This window comes from Saccopteryx leptura, chromosome 1 (assembly GCF_036850995.1).
Source record: "Saccopteryx leptura isolate mSacLep1 chromosome 1, mSacLep1_pri_phased_curated, whole genome shotgun sequence".
In the NCBI taxonomy this organism is placed as follows: Eukaryota; Metazoa; Chordata; class Mammalia; order Chiroptera; family Emballonuridae; genus Saccopteryx; species Saccopteryx leptura.
The window spans coordinates 266,642,270-266,658,888 of record NC_089503.1 but is presented as its reverse complement, the minus strand read 5'-3'; the positions used below and the strand labels follow the sequence as shown (position 1 = coordinate 266,658,888).

The following is a 16,619-nucleotide window of genomic DNA, read 5'->3' as shown; positions in this document are numbered from 1 at the left end:
TCACTTTTGTTTTGTTTTAGGATTTGCAGTGTGACAGCAGGTTTTAAAGGGTCTCCCTGATAGGAGAAAAATAACTATAATTCTGAGCTCTAGGTATGGAGGTGGAGGCTAGACATGGCCCCACAGCCTTATTTATTTAGGGTTTCACTTTCCTTTAGTCACACTTGCATCCCATCCTACAACACACCAGTCTTTGTATACCGGGGCTGTTGCCATTGAAGATGTTGAAGTGCCACAACCCTAGGGTCTAGTAAAGTGTCTGGCATTTAATAAGAGCTTAATATAGGTTGAATGAAACAATTCTTGGAAACAAATCTTGAAGCAAGAGGAGCCATTGGGACAGAGAAAGAATAGATTTAAAAAGATCCATAATCCAATATTCATAAAGGTTGTGACAATTTGGGGCTAATTTCAATGACTTTCAATACTCCAGATTTCTTCTCAAGAAACATAAAGACCAGTTCTTATTTATTTATTTATTTGTGTGGCAGAGACAGAAAGAGTCAGAGAGAGACAGATAGAGACAGACAGGAAGGGAGAGAGATGAGAAAAATCAATTCTTTGTTGCAGCACCTTAGTTGTTCATTGATTGCTATCTCATATGTGTCTTGACTGGGGGGCTACAGCAGACCGAGTGACCCCTTGCTCAAGCCAGCGAATCTTGCTCAAACCAGATGAGCCCGCACTCAAGCTGGCAACCTCAGGGTCTCGAACCTGGGTCCTCCACATCCCAGTCTGATGCTCTATCCACTGCGTCACTGCCTGGTCAGGCCAGTTCTTTCTCCTTTAATCCCCAACCCCTTCCTTGTCTCTCCTCTATTTAATACAATCAAGGTATTTCTTTTTGGTCTTCCTCTGTGACTTCGGGACACACATTATTCATGACCTTTTGTCAAATACGACTCCTTTTCCCTAATGGTTCCCCAAGAAGATGAACCTTCCAATGTTCCTATAATCTATTATTCACAACATTACCTGGGATCCTTTCTGTTCAGGCAGGGCAGACTCAGTATTCCTATTAATATGGAAGGGGAATCCCAGGGAAAAATATGATATATATGATATTAAAAACCAGAAAGTATGTGGCATGTGTGTACCAGGTCACCCCAGTCTCTGATCAAAGACCACATTGCAGGACTCACGGTCACCAATCTGGAGGACATGCTTGAGGTTTTTTATTGTGTGTCTGTGACCCAGTTTACATACTTCTGTTTTACTGGCAGCATGAAAAGTGGGTGGAGCATACAAAACTCTCCAGCCAGTCTGCTAGGCAATTTCTCAGAAGGGGCCCCAGGCTCCGTTCAAGCCCTGGATGGCCGTTCCCTTCCTTCTCTTTATTGTCTTCATTCTCTTGATTCTTTCCACTTAGAATCCTCCTCAGTTATTATCAACACTGTGTCTCTAGTCATAAATAATTATGCCAAAGGCTCCAAAGGATGATATCTAACCTGCATTCTTTCCAAATTATCTACACACACACTCACACACACACCCCAATAATGCTCCTAGAGTTCCAGACCTTAGTCTGGATTAAGCGAAGAAAAGGAAGTACCAATTGGTGAGTACCTACTAACTTCACATATTTGATCTCATTCAAACCTCACAACAACCTGTGTGGCAAGTATCATCCCCTTTCTGAGAGGTGAGGAAATGAAAACTCAGAAAATTTCAAATAATTTGAGGGAGTCTGAGGACTTGAAATTGCATAGGCTTACTTCCAAAGCTCAGGCTCTCCCATTATGACCCCACAACAGGTTCTCCCGGGGGAGCGACAACTAACTCTACCCTCACCACTTTCAAATACACGTAGTCATTTTGTGAGGAACACAGGACACATCTCGGAGGTTTACTTCCCTGACCCTGTCTTGGGGAATTAACGTATATCTTTCCTAAAAGGGGTGGTCAGATAGGCACGCAAACCAAGATGTGGTCAGGCAAACCCAAATTCTCAGGGGCGAAATCTCTCTGCTTTCTGTCTCTAAGGACAAGGGACTGGGCCACGTGTAGAAGAGACCCTGTTGAGCCCCTCACGAGTTGACCTAAGGGACCTATAGTCAACAGATTGTCCAGTTGGCCATACACACTTAAGTAGTATAGAACTAGCTGGACCATTTTCATTGTAGATCCAACAACTATGGGTAGGAATTAGTTTGTCAGCCTCACCGCCCAGATCTAAGTGTTATCGGGTATGGCCTCAGTTAGCAGGCTGGATTATTAGTAAGAATTTGTTGTAGGATTATCTGGTCAATCTCAATTTCCTTATCTACAAAATAAGGGGGTTGGTAGTATGACTTTTAAGGCCCTTCTTGTGCCAAACATCTTTAACTTTGTGTGGCTGTTGATGTGTGTGCAGATAATAATTTGATCATCTAAATCATGTTAGTACCATAAACACGTAATCAAATTAAATCCACAGTCAAGAGGAATAAATAATCAAACGGCAGTGTTGCACTGTATTCTCCAGGGTAAAATCAGGCTGCAGACAGGAGCTGCCAAGTCATTCACCAGGGGTTGGGAGGGGAACTGCTGAAATCGGGCTTCCAGGTCCGGTATATCCAGTGATCTGAGCTCAGAAGAGGCCACAGGACAAGACACTCTGTGTACAAAAGGAAGAATTTCAGAGGAGTCCACAATAGCAAGGAGGCTACGGCACAGTGAGGGCCACTGGCCAGGAGTGTGAGGGGCTTTTGTGAGGGGCACAGACAGCTTCCCCATTACACAGGTGGGTGTAGGTGGGGGAAAGACAAGAGCTTGGGGCTCATGGGAGTCCATGGTCTTTCAATAATGGCAGCCATTCACACTTGAAAGCAGCTAGTCATCATTAAAAAGGTGTTCTTTTCCTCAAAGAAGACATAGTAGACATTAGAAAGTCATGATTATTTCCGCTACCAAAGTACTTGATATCAGTCTCTCCCAGTATGTTATACAGGAGCGATATGTCCACATGAGAAAAATAAGCTTCAAGCACAACTTTTCAGAAGTAAAGCAAGAAATCCATCCAAGGAGTGGGTTACTGGGTTGCTGGGTAACCACCACCACAGAAGAACTTATCTGAGCTTTGGCAGGTCCGTGGCTCTGTGCTGGAGGCTGAAATTTAATGGCGAGGGAGCATTCTCCTTACATGGCCAATTTTGGAATCCCATACGGACTAAAGATGTCACATGGTCTCAGGCACTGATCAAATAGAAGGCGGGAAAGAATGAAACCAGTTCCCAGTTGATGAATCCCATCCCAGAGCAGGGAAGGCGGGCAACAGGGCCTGCTCCAGTGAGTACACTGCCTCCTGGAGGCTGGTTTTCTGGCGTCAGCTGTCCAAGGCGCTCTGAGTTTCAGAGAGGACAAATCCTTACTGGGAGCTGGGCTCAGAAGAAGGGACTCCAGATTTCCGAGCTTTGGGAGGGGGTGGGGGTGGGACTTTGGCTTCTCTTCGCACAGGCAGTAGGGGAGCAACCTGATGGAGCAGACAAATGGAAGTGGAAGTAAGTCTGAGCTTTCTTCCCAACTCTGCTTAGTTTTCAGATAGTCTGAGTTTACCCACACAGCCTTTGCCAAGGAGAAAGGGAAGGGAGACTGATTCATCCTCCCTGTTCTCCTTGAGTTAATCCGATCCACACCAGCACCACTAGATCCCCAGTAGTTGGGTACTTGGCATGCACAGAGTGGCCACTCAATAAATATTTGCTACATAAATGTCGAAACCCGCCAGAGGCTATTCCAGAATGACTGTCACTCACTCAGAAGTGAACTCTCCAAATATGGAGCAGAACTCACTTGTCATTCCCGGTACAGAGAGAAGCTCCACCATCAGTTCCATGAGGAGGCCTACCTGCGTATTGTGCCTTCTTGCTGAAAGCTGCCCTAACTTACGGTTTCAGGAATGAGCCAAGAATTGGATAGAGTGACACATCCGACTGGAAAATTTGCCTACGAACAAGCCTAGGAAACCCAAGTCTGTACTTCCACAAGGTCAAGCATCCTTCCCTACCTCGGCGGAGTTCCTCTGGCCACTCTCATAGAGCTTGCTTTTGGGGGGAGGTGGCGGTGGTACAGCAGCAGCCATCAGTCCATCTGTCTGCAAAGATGGAGAACCTAGAAATGATACAAAAGAGACGAAGGCAGAAAGTTTATTCATCAAGGAATCGCCTGGAACTTCTGGTTGCCATGGTAACACCTGAAACAATCTGGCCAATCAAATTGTTAAACTCATACTGGTTTCTGTGGATAGACCAAAGACCTCTTACCCCTTGTGAAAAATGTAACGCACTTCACTCACCAGCAGGCTTCAAGAGAAGCTCCGAAATAAAAATTCCATTTTTTTCCTGGGTTTTTACTACAGTGTGTCAGTAAAATCATGGTGCACTTTTGACCCATCACAGAAAAGCAACAAATGATGATAGAAATGTGAAATCTGCACCAAATAAAAGGAAAACTCTCCCAGTTTCATACCTATTCAGTACAGTTTGATGTGGGCTCACGCACAGATTTTTTAGGGCTCTTTAGGTAGCTGTCCCGTATAGCCTCTACAGACTCGTCACTGACTGATGACCTACCAGAACGGGGTTTCTCCACCAAACTGCTGGTTTCCTTCAACTGCTTATCCCACCGAGTAATGTTATTCCTATGTGGTGGCGCTTCGTTATAAACGCGCTGATATTCACGTTGCACTTTGGTCACGGATTAGAATTTAGCGAGCCACAGAACACACTGAACTTTCCTCTGTACTGCCCACATCTCGACTGGCATGGCCGTGGGCTGCTCCGCTGTATACACCAGGGGTCCCCAAACTACGGCCCACGGGCTGCATATGGACCCCTGAGGCCATTTATCTGTCCACCACTGCACTTCCAGAAGGGGCACCTCTTTCATTGGTGGTCAGTGAGAGGAGCATGGTTCCCATTGAAATACTGGTCAGTTTGTTGATTTAAATTTACTTGTTCTTTATTTTAAATATTATATTTGTTCCCATTTTGTATTTTTACTTTAAAATAAGATATGTGCAGTGTGCATAGGGATTTGTTCCTAGTTTTTTTTATAGTCTGGCCCTCCCATGGTCTGAGGGACAGTGAACTGGCCCCCTGTGTAAAAAGTTTGGGGACCCCTGGTATACACGGTGTTACGTCATCATCTGCACATGCACACATGCTGCCACATCATCCTACAGAAACTGGGAGGGTTTTCCTTTTATTTGGTGCAGATTTCACATTTCTATTGTCTTTTGTTGCTTTCCTGTGACTGGTCAAAAGTGCACCATGACTTTATGGACACACTGTGTTAAGCTGAAGATGCGAACATTTCCTAGGACTTTGGATATTACTCTGTTCTCTGACATTTCCCAAGTGCTTAAAAAAAAGTCTGTCATGTAATAGGTGGTCTCTAAATACTGGTTGAATTTAACTGTCTCTGTTTTATCATTGAAAGGCTGTGACGCTCACTTCTGGCCAGAAATCTCACCTGATTATTTCTAACTCTTGATTGACTACTGTCTCCCAGCCTCATAAACATACTCCCGTTCCCTAGTAAAATGAATATAAGGGGTTTATATGTAGGAGAACTTACTTAGGGTCCTGGTAGCTTTAGGGGTGAGTGGAGGCGGGCTCAAGGGCATTGACGAAGGAGGTAAAGAACCATGAAATGGCGTCAGTCGACTGTCCAACAACTGGAGACTCTTTGGCCTTTGTGCCTTTCTGGTTGGGCTCTGGTTTGGGGGTTGGGGAAACAGGAAAATGTTTTCATGGTGAGGACACCTGAGCTCATCAACGCGCAAACACCAACCTCATCTGCTGAGTAGAACTTGCTGATGGTTCCAGGAGCCATTGGCAAGCTCACCATTATCATGTGCTGGGCACCCTGGCAAAGATACGAGCAGGTGATCCTGAACCACAGATTCCTTTCTGGCCGACTATAGACTTGATTTTGACCACAGCTGTATTGTGTCATTCAGGTTGGAAATGAGCCCACCCGGATTCTCAGGGAGAGCCAGTCTTGCCACACTTAAAACTTGATGTGGCTTATGAAAGAAAAAGTACCTTTTATTATTTTTTAAGTTAAAAGAAGAGAAATGACAATGCCTGGACTGACTCATGGAACATGGTAGCAAGAACCACAGCTGCAAGCATCAACCCACATGTTTACAGTATGGGTATAAGATCTTGTGCCATTACGGATCCAGACTCAGATTCTCAGGGCATATCCATGGTCTGAGCTCTGACACTACCATGGCTGTGGTTCTGAGAAAGCAAAGACCGGGCTTCTGTCTGGTGCCTCAGAGCTATGGAGTGAATGCTGATGTGCCTGCTATAGGGAACACATTGCAAAACCTCTGGAATATTTTTTTTCTTTTTTTTTTTTTTTTTTTTTTCATTTTTCTGAAGCTGGAAACAGGGAGAGACAGTCAGACAGACTCCCACATGCGCCCGACCGGGATCCACCTGGCACGCCCACCATGGGGCGACGCTCTGCCCACCAGGGGGCAATGCTCTGCCCATCCTGTGTGTCGCCATGTTGCGACCAGAGCCACTCTAGCGCCTGAGGCAGAGGCCACAGAGCCATCCCCAGCGCCCGGGCCATCTTTGCTCCAATGGAGCCTTGGCTGCGGGAGGGGAAGAGAGAGACAGGGAGGAAAGCGCGGCGGAGGGGTGGAGAAGTAAATGGGTGCTTCTCCTGTGTGCCCTGGCCGGGAATCGAACCCGGGTCCTCCGCACGCTAGGCCTTTTTTCTCATTATATATATTTTTTACCATCAGATCAGGTTCCGGCGCTCTATCTGCAATTATCTGGGACTTGCTCAGGTTCCATTCTTTTCTCTTGAACTTGCTGATCCGGTTCTCACTGTCCTCCTTGAGGGGCAGATCTTCAACTCTGGCACCGGATGAGGCCCTGAGCTCCAGAAGTGGCTCCAGGACTGACCTATCAGACAAGAACACAAATGACTCACAAACTACTGGTTGCTGGACAATCAAAATTGACTCCCAAAAGAGCAAGGTGATGACTCCTCAAGCTGTGACTTCCCTCTCAGGTCCTGAATCTGAATTTCGAGCTGCCAGTTGAACATCTCAGAGTATACATGTACAGAGATGAGACAATCAGAGTACAGGAAGAAAATATTAGTGAATATTCATTTTATCCCTGGAAAGTGAAGGTCTCATTAAACTCACAGGCAAAGACAGAATCCTTAAATAAAAAGGAATGGCCAGAAAAACAGCACAGACCCTGGAGCCAGGCAGCTGTGTTCAAATCTTACCTACACTTACTTGTTGGATGACCTTGGGCAGATAACCCTGTTTTATCTCAGTCTCCCTATCTGTAAAATGGGGACAATAATAGAAACTACCTCATGACATTATTACAAAATGCTTAGAGCTGCTTAGCATGTAAGAGTATACCTTAAGTAGTTTTTGTTGTAAATGATCTGATGTCATCATTTCTTATGGCTGAGTCCTTAAGTGGTTTTTAACAGATGAAAAATTTCAAGCACAGTAGTAAAAGTTGATTCAAGAATTGTAATTAGATCCTATATAGAAAGTGGAAGAGTTCAATGAGAAATAGGAGGGTCTCAAGATTATCTCTCCACCAGTTATTTCTTACTTACAGAGGGAAGAAGTAAACTACACAGAAAAGAAAATGGACGAAACCTTAACCATATGATCCATTAACATCACCACGAAGAGAATAAAGGACTAATGGGCTTCTGGACATACCGGAAAAGAGCACGTCCCACAAAACACTATCATCCGAATCCTAAGGACAAGGAAACATCACACAAACCCCAAATGAAGAGAAATTCCATGAATTAAATGGCTCATAATCTTCAAAAATGACAATATTATGAAAGACAAGGAAAGGCTAATAACACTATGTCAGAATCAAGAATAGAGAGACATGGTTAAATACCATACAATGATCCTGATTGGATTCTGTACCTGAAATTGCTATAAAAGAGACTATTGGGACAACTGATAAAAATGAAATATGGGTTGTAGCTTAAAGTTTTCTGTCAACATCAACTTTCCAAAATTTATAAGCTATACTGTAGTACGTGGTCACATAAGACAATCTGCCTGTTCTTGTAGCATAAGGTATATAACCTAAGCTCAAATGGCATTGTGGAGTAAAGATGAGGGGAGCACTAGAGAGAGAAGGAACAAATGTGCCAAAATGTAATAAAAACGGGGGTTTAAATAAAGATATATTTTTATGATGGATATTGCTTAGAGCTTCAGATTAGTCAGTAAGCCCTAAATTGACTTAAAATTTGTAGGTTTTGTTCCATAAAAATAAAAAGTTTGAAGGGATAAGTAGGTAAAGCACAGAGGACAGTGAAATTGTTCTATACTGGTGACTACGAGTCAGCATACTTTTTTTTTTTCCTGAAGTGAGAAGCAGAGAGGCAGTCAGACAGACTCCCGCATGCGCCTAACCAGGATTCATCCAGCAAGCCCATTAAGGGGCGATGCTCTGCCCATCTGGGGCATTGCTCCACTGCAACCAGAGCCATTCCAGTGCCTGAGGCAGAGGCCACGGAGCCATCCTCAGTGCCTGGGCCAACTTTGCTCCAATGGAGCCTTGGCTGCGGGAGAGGAAGAGAGAGACAGAGAGGAAGGAGAAGGGGAGGGGTGGAGAAGCAGATCGGCGCTTCTCCTGTGTGCCCTGGCCGGGAATCGAACCCAGGATATCCACATGCCAGGTTGACGCTCTACCACTGAGCCAACCAGCCAGGGCCGCAAGTCAGCATACTTTTATCAGAACTCAGAATGTACAACACCAAGAATGAACCATAATGTAACTATGGACTTCGGATGATAATGATGTGTAAGTATCGGTTCCTCAATTGTAACAGATGTACCACTCTGGAATTTCATATCATGGGATTACATTAAGTATTCACAAAATAAATATGTTAAAAACTAATTTTTTAAAATTATTTTTATTTATTTATTTTTAGATTTTATTTATTCATTTTAGAGAGAGGAGAGAGAGAGAGAGAGAGAGAGAGAGAGAGAGAGAGAGAAGGGAGGGAGGAGCAGAAAGCATCAACTCCCATATGTGCCTTGACCAGGAAAGCTTGGGGTTTCGAACCGGCGACCTCAGTGTTCCAGGTCAATGCTTTTACCTACTGCGCCACCGCAGGTCAGGCTGTTAAAAACTATTTTTGAAAATTAAAATGACTCTCTCTTCTCTTTAAAATCAATAAATAAAATATTTAAAAAACAACAAGTCTGGCCTGTGGTTGCACAGTGGCTGGAGCATCAACATGGAATGCTGAGGTCGCTAGTTTGAAACCTCAGGCTTGCCTGGTCAAGGCACATGTGAGAACCAACTATTGGAAGTTGATGCTTCCTGCTCCTCCCTCCACCCCCTCTCCCTCCCCTTCCCTCTCCTCTCTCTAAAATCAATAAATAAAATCTTTTTTAAAAAATAGAAAATTAAAATGATGAAATAAGTCAAGCAATGACTATAAGTTATTATTAAAATATAATCAAAATGTCATGGGGTGGATGATAGAGTGTGAAAGGGTTATGGGTGATATTTTTTTCTCCATTTTTCATACTGTTGTTATCATTATATAAATGATGGTATTTGTCATGAAGGGACAATAAGGATGACCCAAAGGCTAATAACTCATGAAATCTGACTTATTTCTCTTTTGAGGATACTGTCTCTACATTGACCAAGTCTCATTTTGGCACCAGAGGCAATTATTATTTTATTTTTTTTAGAGACAAAGAGAGAGAGAGTCAGAGAGAGGGATAGATAGGGATAGACAGACAGAAATGGAGAGAGATGAGAAGCATCAATCATTAGTTTTTCGTCGTGACACCTTAGTTGTTCATTGGTTGCTTTCTCATATGTGCCTTGACCATGGGCCTTCAGCAGACCGAGTAACTCCTTCCTCGAGCCAGCGACCTTGGACTCAAGCTGGTGAGCTTTTGCTCAAACCAGATGAGCCCGCGCTCAAGCTGGCGACCTCGGGGTCTCGAACCTGGGTCCTTCGCATCCCAGTCCAACGCTCTACCCACTGCGCCACTGCCTGGTCAGGCCAGAGGCAATTATTAGAGAGGAGTTACCTCACCTTTCCTGACAAGTCAAAATGAAACTCTTACCCATCAGATCCGGGTCTTGAGGAAGTATTATCGGATGAGTTAGAGGAGGTGGAGATCACGGAGGATGTCACCGAGGTGATGGACAGCCTGCGCAGTGTGGACGACATGATGTAAGGGAGCACAATGGACCCCTTGCGGCTCTGCTTCCTCTCAGTCATGTTGGGTGGCTGGAGAACACAGGGACCTTCCTGGTTAGCTGGCCTGGAATTCAGCCCGTATGAACAAGTGCAGACCCCTGTCTGTTTACGGCAGGTGCCTGTTCACGTTGCCTGGCATCGCATTCTGATTGGCTGGCTCTTGCGCTACCTCAGTTGTTAAATAACGGAATACTTATGTTCTTACTTATAGACACAACTTAGGTTAAACCTACCTTGTTTCTAAGACTTGAGAAAAAGTCACCAAAACGTGCTGTCAGAGATAAATAACTAAGATGTTTACCTACCCAAGAAACAGCAAAATCCTCTGCTGGCTTTTCAGGCATTTAAGAAAAGGGAATACTGGCCTAATAGAAACATTTCAGATTGAAACGTTTCAGACCTGACACTCAACTTGCTGAATCTTAGGAGGTAGGGGAATGCTGATCTACCTCCATGAGAAATGTCTCCAGTAGGATCATTGAGTCCTACATGCCACCACTTCCAATTTACATGCAAATGTTGACCTGGGTCTGATAAAAACAAACTCATGAGGTGGAAGTCAGAGGTTTTGCCAGCTAGGACTTATGCAAAAGACAAACATTCCTAGAAGAAAACTCTTCACTGGTGGTAGATTAGGAGGTACATTTTTAGGAATTCATGATTGAACACTGATATGATGGGAAGAGATGGTCAAAAAGATGCTCTGGAGAAAGGCGATGGAGATGTGGGAACAGAAAAGCAGAGTGCAGGAAGAGAGATTCAGAGCTTTGATTTGAGGGGAAAAAGTTGAAAATCGGGAGTTCAGGAACAAAGCCGTTGAATAGAATAGGGTGAAGTCATATTATGGAGAGCAGATAAATAAAGCTGGGACCCAGCATACAGTCAACTGTTGAACAGACAAGGTTAGCACATGCATCCCTCCACCTGCCTTCTCAGGAGGAAAATAAAAAAATCATAACTGTGAGAAAGAACTGTGTTAGAACAATCATAAGTGATGAAATCAGTTACCTGCACTGTAAAATGTTCTTCACATTTCTTCCTCCCCCTTCAAAGGTGTGAAGAGTATAAACTTATCATTAAAATACAAAATATTAGTAAAAACTATAAGAATTGGGCTAGACAGAAGAGGAAGAACCAGTGTGTGGGAGTGGGAGCACCCCATCTTCTAACAGAACTGTCTGCGTGTGGGCCCTGGGCCAGCAGCATTGCACTGCCTGGGAGTGTGTCAGGATTGTAAATTCTTGGTCCCCAGTCCAGAACTAGTAGGTCAGAAACCCTGTGGATATGGCCCAGCACTCTGTGTTTTCACAAACCGTCCAGATGGTTGTGAGGGTCATTCAAGTTGGGGCAGCTCTCTTTGGCATGAGGCTGGTTGAAGGTTATCAACAGCAGACCATGCCCAGTATTCCCATGCCCTACCTATGCTATTTTGACTCATTTGGCATCTGAAAAACTGGCCAGTATCATAAAAGGTCATAGAGACTAGAAAAAGCTTACAGGTTACTTAAGACGAAGCCTACCAGTGTGATAATCCCGTAGAGTCTTTCCACTTTCTCCTTGAGCTCCCGGAAACAGGAGGACAGGCGGTCATGCAGTGGCTTGAGCTGTTCCGTCAGCTTCTCCCCATGGATGCGGATGCCCTCTGTCAGCAGAGGCATCTGGGGGAGGGCGGGGGAGATGCAGTGTGGTTTAGAGAGAGGGAGAACTCAGACTGGGGCTGGGGAAAGATGGGGCATGGGGATGGACAGGTGAATAGGGGGGCACAGCACATATCAAATGAAAAAGCTACTTGTCAGGGCAGTGCTTGGGAGCTGGACACCATGGGTCACAGAGCAGAGATATGTGCACACCCAGGACACAAGCAGCCTTAAGCTGGGACAGGCTGCTGGACAACGTGAACTCATCTGAGCCCGGGGCATTTCTGTGCACGGGCAACCTATCGGTTTGAGCCTTAGATGGAGTGGATGGCTGCATTTTCTCCCACTGGTCACTGCCATAGTGAGAAAAAGAAACTCTGAGGCAAGCACCTCTTAGCTGTAACACAGGTAGGAAACCAACTGGGGGACTTGCCCTCATCTCTAAAAAGGCCCCTCTCCCCTGGCTGGTTCACTCAGTGGTAGAACATCAGCCCGACATGTGGATGTCCTGGGTTTGATTCCTGGTCAGGGCACACAGAAGTGATCATCTGCTTCTTCATCCCTCCCACTCCTCTCTCTCTTCCCCTCCCGCAGCCATGGCTCAATAGGTTCGAGCTCGTGGACCTCGGTGCTGAGGCTGGCTCCATGGAGCCTCTGCCTCAGGTGCTAAAACTAGCTCAGTTGTGAGCATGGCCCCAGATGGGCAGAGCATCAGCCCTAGACAGGGTTGCTAGGTGGATCCCAGTTGGACATGTGGGAGTCTGTCTCACTATCTCCCCTCCTCTCACTTGGAAAAAGAAGAAAATAATAAAAATAAAAAAGCTCCTTTCATCACCTTACAGTCTAATGGATGCTGTTCCTAGGTCACTTTGTCGAACAATCAAATTGATAGGTTGTAATTCTATGGTGTGTGTGCATGTTGTTTTTTTTTTAAAGAAAAGTAACTCTAATAGCTTGTAGATTTGAGCCCTGGAGAATCTCAGACGCATACCACACCACCCCTGTGAGGCAGCGGGAGCTGTCCAGCCATACCCCCCCTGGGGCACACCTGCAACGCTATCAACCTCTTCAGCAGCTCAACCTTCTCCTGGTCTTCAGGATGCTTCTGCAAGTACTTTTCTGTAAAAAAAGCCTAAGAGCAGAGCATAGGGGATGTGAATGATAAATACATACTTCACTGTGCGTTTGGCCCTACAGGAATGGGAGGGAGGCCCCGGGAGGGTAAAACACATCTTTTATTCTATGTGATAAGCCCACAGTGACTAAGTAACAGCAGAGCCCTTATCCATAGCGAACAGTTCAAACAGGTTGATGCTAGTTTGGTCTTTCCGGAATCATGTAGTTCCTATGAAGAGTACATTCTCGATAACTGTACACACACATGAACGTGCACACAGAATCAAAAAATAATCAGCAGCATAGCAGAGCTTCATTCCTTAAGATAACTTCCCCAAAGAAGAAAAAATGACCAAATGACAATATCAAAAAGTTATTCATTAGCTTAAGTATATGAATATTATAAAGAAAAGAGCAAAAAGTTAATAGGCTGGAGATACGGCTGATACTTCTGCTCTACAAAATGCTATAGATTAGGCCCTGGCCAGTTGGCTCAGCGGTAGAGCGTCGGCCTAGCGTGCGGAGGACCCGGGTTCGATTCCCGGCCAGGGCACACAGGAGAAGCGCCCATTTGCTTCTCCACCCCTCCGCCGCACTTTCCTCTCTGTCTCTCTCTTCCCCTCCCGCAGCCAAGGCTCCATTGGAGCAAAAATGACCCAGGCGCTGGGGATGGCTCTGTGGCCTCTGCCTCAGGCGCTAGAGTGGCTCTGGTCGCAACATGGCGACGCCCAGGATGGGCAGAGCATCGCCCCCTGGTGGGCAGAGCGTCGCCCCCTGGTGGGGGCGTGCCGGGTGGATCCCGGTTCGGGCGCATGCGGGAGTCTGTCTGACTGTCTCTCCCGTTTCCAGCTTCAGAAAAATGAAAAAAAAAAAAAATGCTATAGATTATATCACAGTTTTTCTTATATTAAGTGAAGATTAATATCTGCACTTTCTTACTAATCACCTATATAGAAGGCTATTTTGAGAACAAAACAAAATATACATTTAAGAATGTTTTGAAAATATTAAATGCAGATTGCATTTATTATATGCCAAGACCACATCTCCTATAACATCACCAATAAACATTCACGGTCCCCATGGTTAAGGTTCTATAACAGGGAAATAAAACTGAAACTGCAAATATAGGTGTTACATAGGAGATCATTTTAAAGACAGAATTCATTAGTAAAGAAAACAGGATTCTGTAGAGAATTCTTCCAATGGGAGTTCAAAGTGGGAGTTATATATAGCGTGTCCATAAAGTCATGGTGCACTTTTGACCAGAAACAGGAAAGCAACAAAAGACAATAGAAATGTGAAATCTGCACCAAATAAAAGGAAAACCCTCCCAGTTTCTGTAGGATGATGTGGCAGCATGTACGCATGTGCAGATGATGACATAACACCGTGTATACAGAGGAGCAGCCCATGGCCATGGCAGTCGAGATGTGGACGGTACAGAGGCAAGTTCAGTGTGTTCTGTGGTTCGCTAAATTCTAATCCGTGACCAAAGTGCAATGTGAATATCAGCGCGTTTATAACGAAGCGCCACTACATAGGAATAACATTACTCGGTAGGATAAGCAGTTGAAGGAAACCGGCAGTTTGGTGGAGAAACCCTGTTCTGGTAGGCCATCAGTCAGTGATGAGTCTGTAGAGGCTATACGGGATAGCTACCTAAGGAGTCCTAAAAAATCTGTGCATGAGCCCACATCGAACTGTACTGAATAGGTATGAAACTGGGAGAGTTTTCCTTTTATTTGGTGCAGATTTCACATTTCTATCGTCTTTTGTTGCTTTCCTGTGACCGGTCAAAAGTGCACCATGACTTTACGGACACACTGTATTTCCTCCTTGTTTCCTAACTTTCATTTCGGTGAGTGCTTTCAAAGACCAACCTATGTGATTCAAGGGTCAACTGTCCACTTAACCGAGCTTACTGAATGCATCACCTTCATTTTCGATGGCACCATACCTAAGCCCTGTGTGATGGACTCACAGGGCGGAGAACTCTCTTCCTACTTTCCCAGAGGAACACATACGGCACTTAGTTGAACTAACTTAACTGTGGGCTGAGACAGCATTTGCCCACACAACCTCTGGCCCATCAGGTCAGGCGGGGTTCCTAGAGGCCAGTCCTAAACCAAGTGTGCTTTGCCTCTCCCACATATGTCTGTTCACTTCCAGAGCATCCTCAGTTGGGGGGCCCACCTGCATACTTCCCACCTCCCTGGGTCAAGGGGTGGGAGAGAACAGCAGGGGGGTCACGCAGGCATGGCCTATCTGACTGATGTTTCAGGGACTCTTTCCCAGGAAATAGCTCACCCCAGGGTGGGCTGTTGAGGGTCTTCAGGAGCTGTGAGATTGGGCACAAGCTTTTCATTAATTTCATATGCCCATTCATAAAAAAGGGTGGGGGGTTGAAAATATCTCGGAGAAGTAGTAAGAAACGAATTTACCAGCTGCACAACGCCACAAAGAGAGGCATGGGGACATCAGAACTTTGAGTCCAATGGGGTCCCCGGGCTGCCTACCTTCTCATAGTTGGAGTAACCCCCCATGACAGCTGGGTCCACGATGCCACTGAGCAGCATGGAGAGAGGGTGCACAGACAGGGACCGGTCCCAGGCGTGCTGCTGGACACAGTTGCTAATCCTCTCATTGGTGAGTTCCATGGTTTCGATGGCATTCTCCAGAGGGCTGACCTCCTCCTGTGACAGACAGCATGTGAGTGGAAGGCTCTGTGGCTTCCACAGCAAAGACTGGGAAAGCCCAAGTATTCCCCTCAAAAGGCATAAAGTTCTTACCAAGCTAGAGAAGAATGAATTTTGCTGACTCATGTTTCTTAGGGCACCAGACTTATTTGAAATGGTATCAATAAGTTGCAAAATAAGCAAAATTTCCTTAGAAAGCATAAGGATGGTTTTAAAAAAAATAGAGATATAGTAATGACCATTTCTTGGGGCAAAGCATCTGTAGGAATTTTAAAAAGAAAATATTGGAGCTACAATAATGATTGTTTCCTAGGCAAAAAGCTTCCTCTAAAACAGGGGTCTCAAACTTGCGGCCCACGGGCCGCATGCGGCCCGCCCACCAATTTTGTGCGGCCCGCAGACTAATCCACGAAGTTTGATTAGTCTGCGGGCTGCACAAAATTGGTGGGTGGGCCGCGAGTTTGAGACCCCTGCCTAAAAGCTTGTGAAATTCAATGACAATAGAGGAACAGGGTATCTGATCCAAGACACCTCTGCGCCACCGAGAGTGTTCACTGGTGAGAGGCTTGATGCTTCTTCCATGAGAAAAGATAAATGATTTGGAAGCCAGACATTCAGGCCATACATAAGTCACCTTAGTATGGGTTCTGTGACTAACAGAAGTCAGAAATAATAGCATGCGTTAGAATAGTCAGGTTGAATTTTGGATAGAAATGAAATAAGATGCAATATGGACTCAGAAAGAGCATCTCTTTGGGAATGTCTTCAAAACCAGATTTCAAGATAAACTTTGTCCTTCCTCATTTTACCCATTATCATGCACAATTGCCTCCTAATCTAGACTTAATTCTATAACTCTGTCCAAAAGTCATATCCATCCTTGAAGAATAATTTACACTAGATGTATGGGACATGTCAAACTTCAGTTCCG

The 16,619-nt window shown here is 45.1% G+C and overlaps 1 protein-coding gene across 2 annotated transcripts in view; it reads right to left on the bottom strand.

Annotated features, from left to right (window-relative positions):
- Positions 1 to 1,144: 1,144 nt before the first annotated feature.
- DOCK5 (dedicator of cytokinesis 5) overlaps positions 1,145 to 16,619 on the bottom strand; it is a 221,829-nt gene continuing 206,354 nt past the window's right edge. For both annotated transcript variants that reach the window (XM_066351933.1, XM_066351942.1), the window contains 8 exons: positions 15,509 to 15,685; positions 12,922 to 13,005; positions 11,757 to 11,894; positions 10,100 to 10,266; positions 6,737 to 6,905; positions 5,557 to 5,695; positions 3,986 to 4,089; positions 1,145 to 3,451 (listed from right to left, as the gene is read on the bottom strand). In XM_066351933.1, coding sequence (XP_066208030.1) covers positions 3,347 to 3,451; positions 3,986 to 4,089; positions 5,557 to 5,695; positions 6,737 to 6,905; positions 10,100 to 10,266; positions 11,757 to 11,894; positions 12,922 to 13,005; positions 15,509 to 15,685 — 1,083 coding nt within the window. In that variant the 3' untranslated portion in view covers positions 1,145 to 3,346. The remainder of the gene's footprint in view (positions 3,452 to 3,985; positions 4,090 to 5,556; positions 5,696 to 6,736; positions 6,906 to 10,099; positions 10,267 to 11,756; positions 11,895 to 12,921; positions 13,006 to 15,508; positions 15,686 to 16,619) is intronic.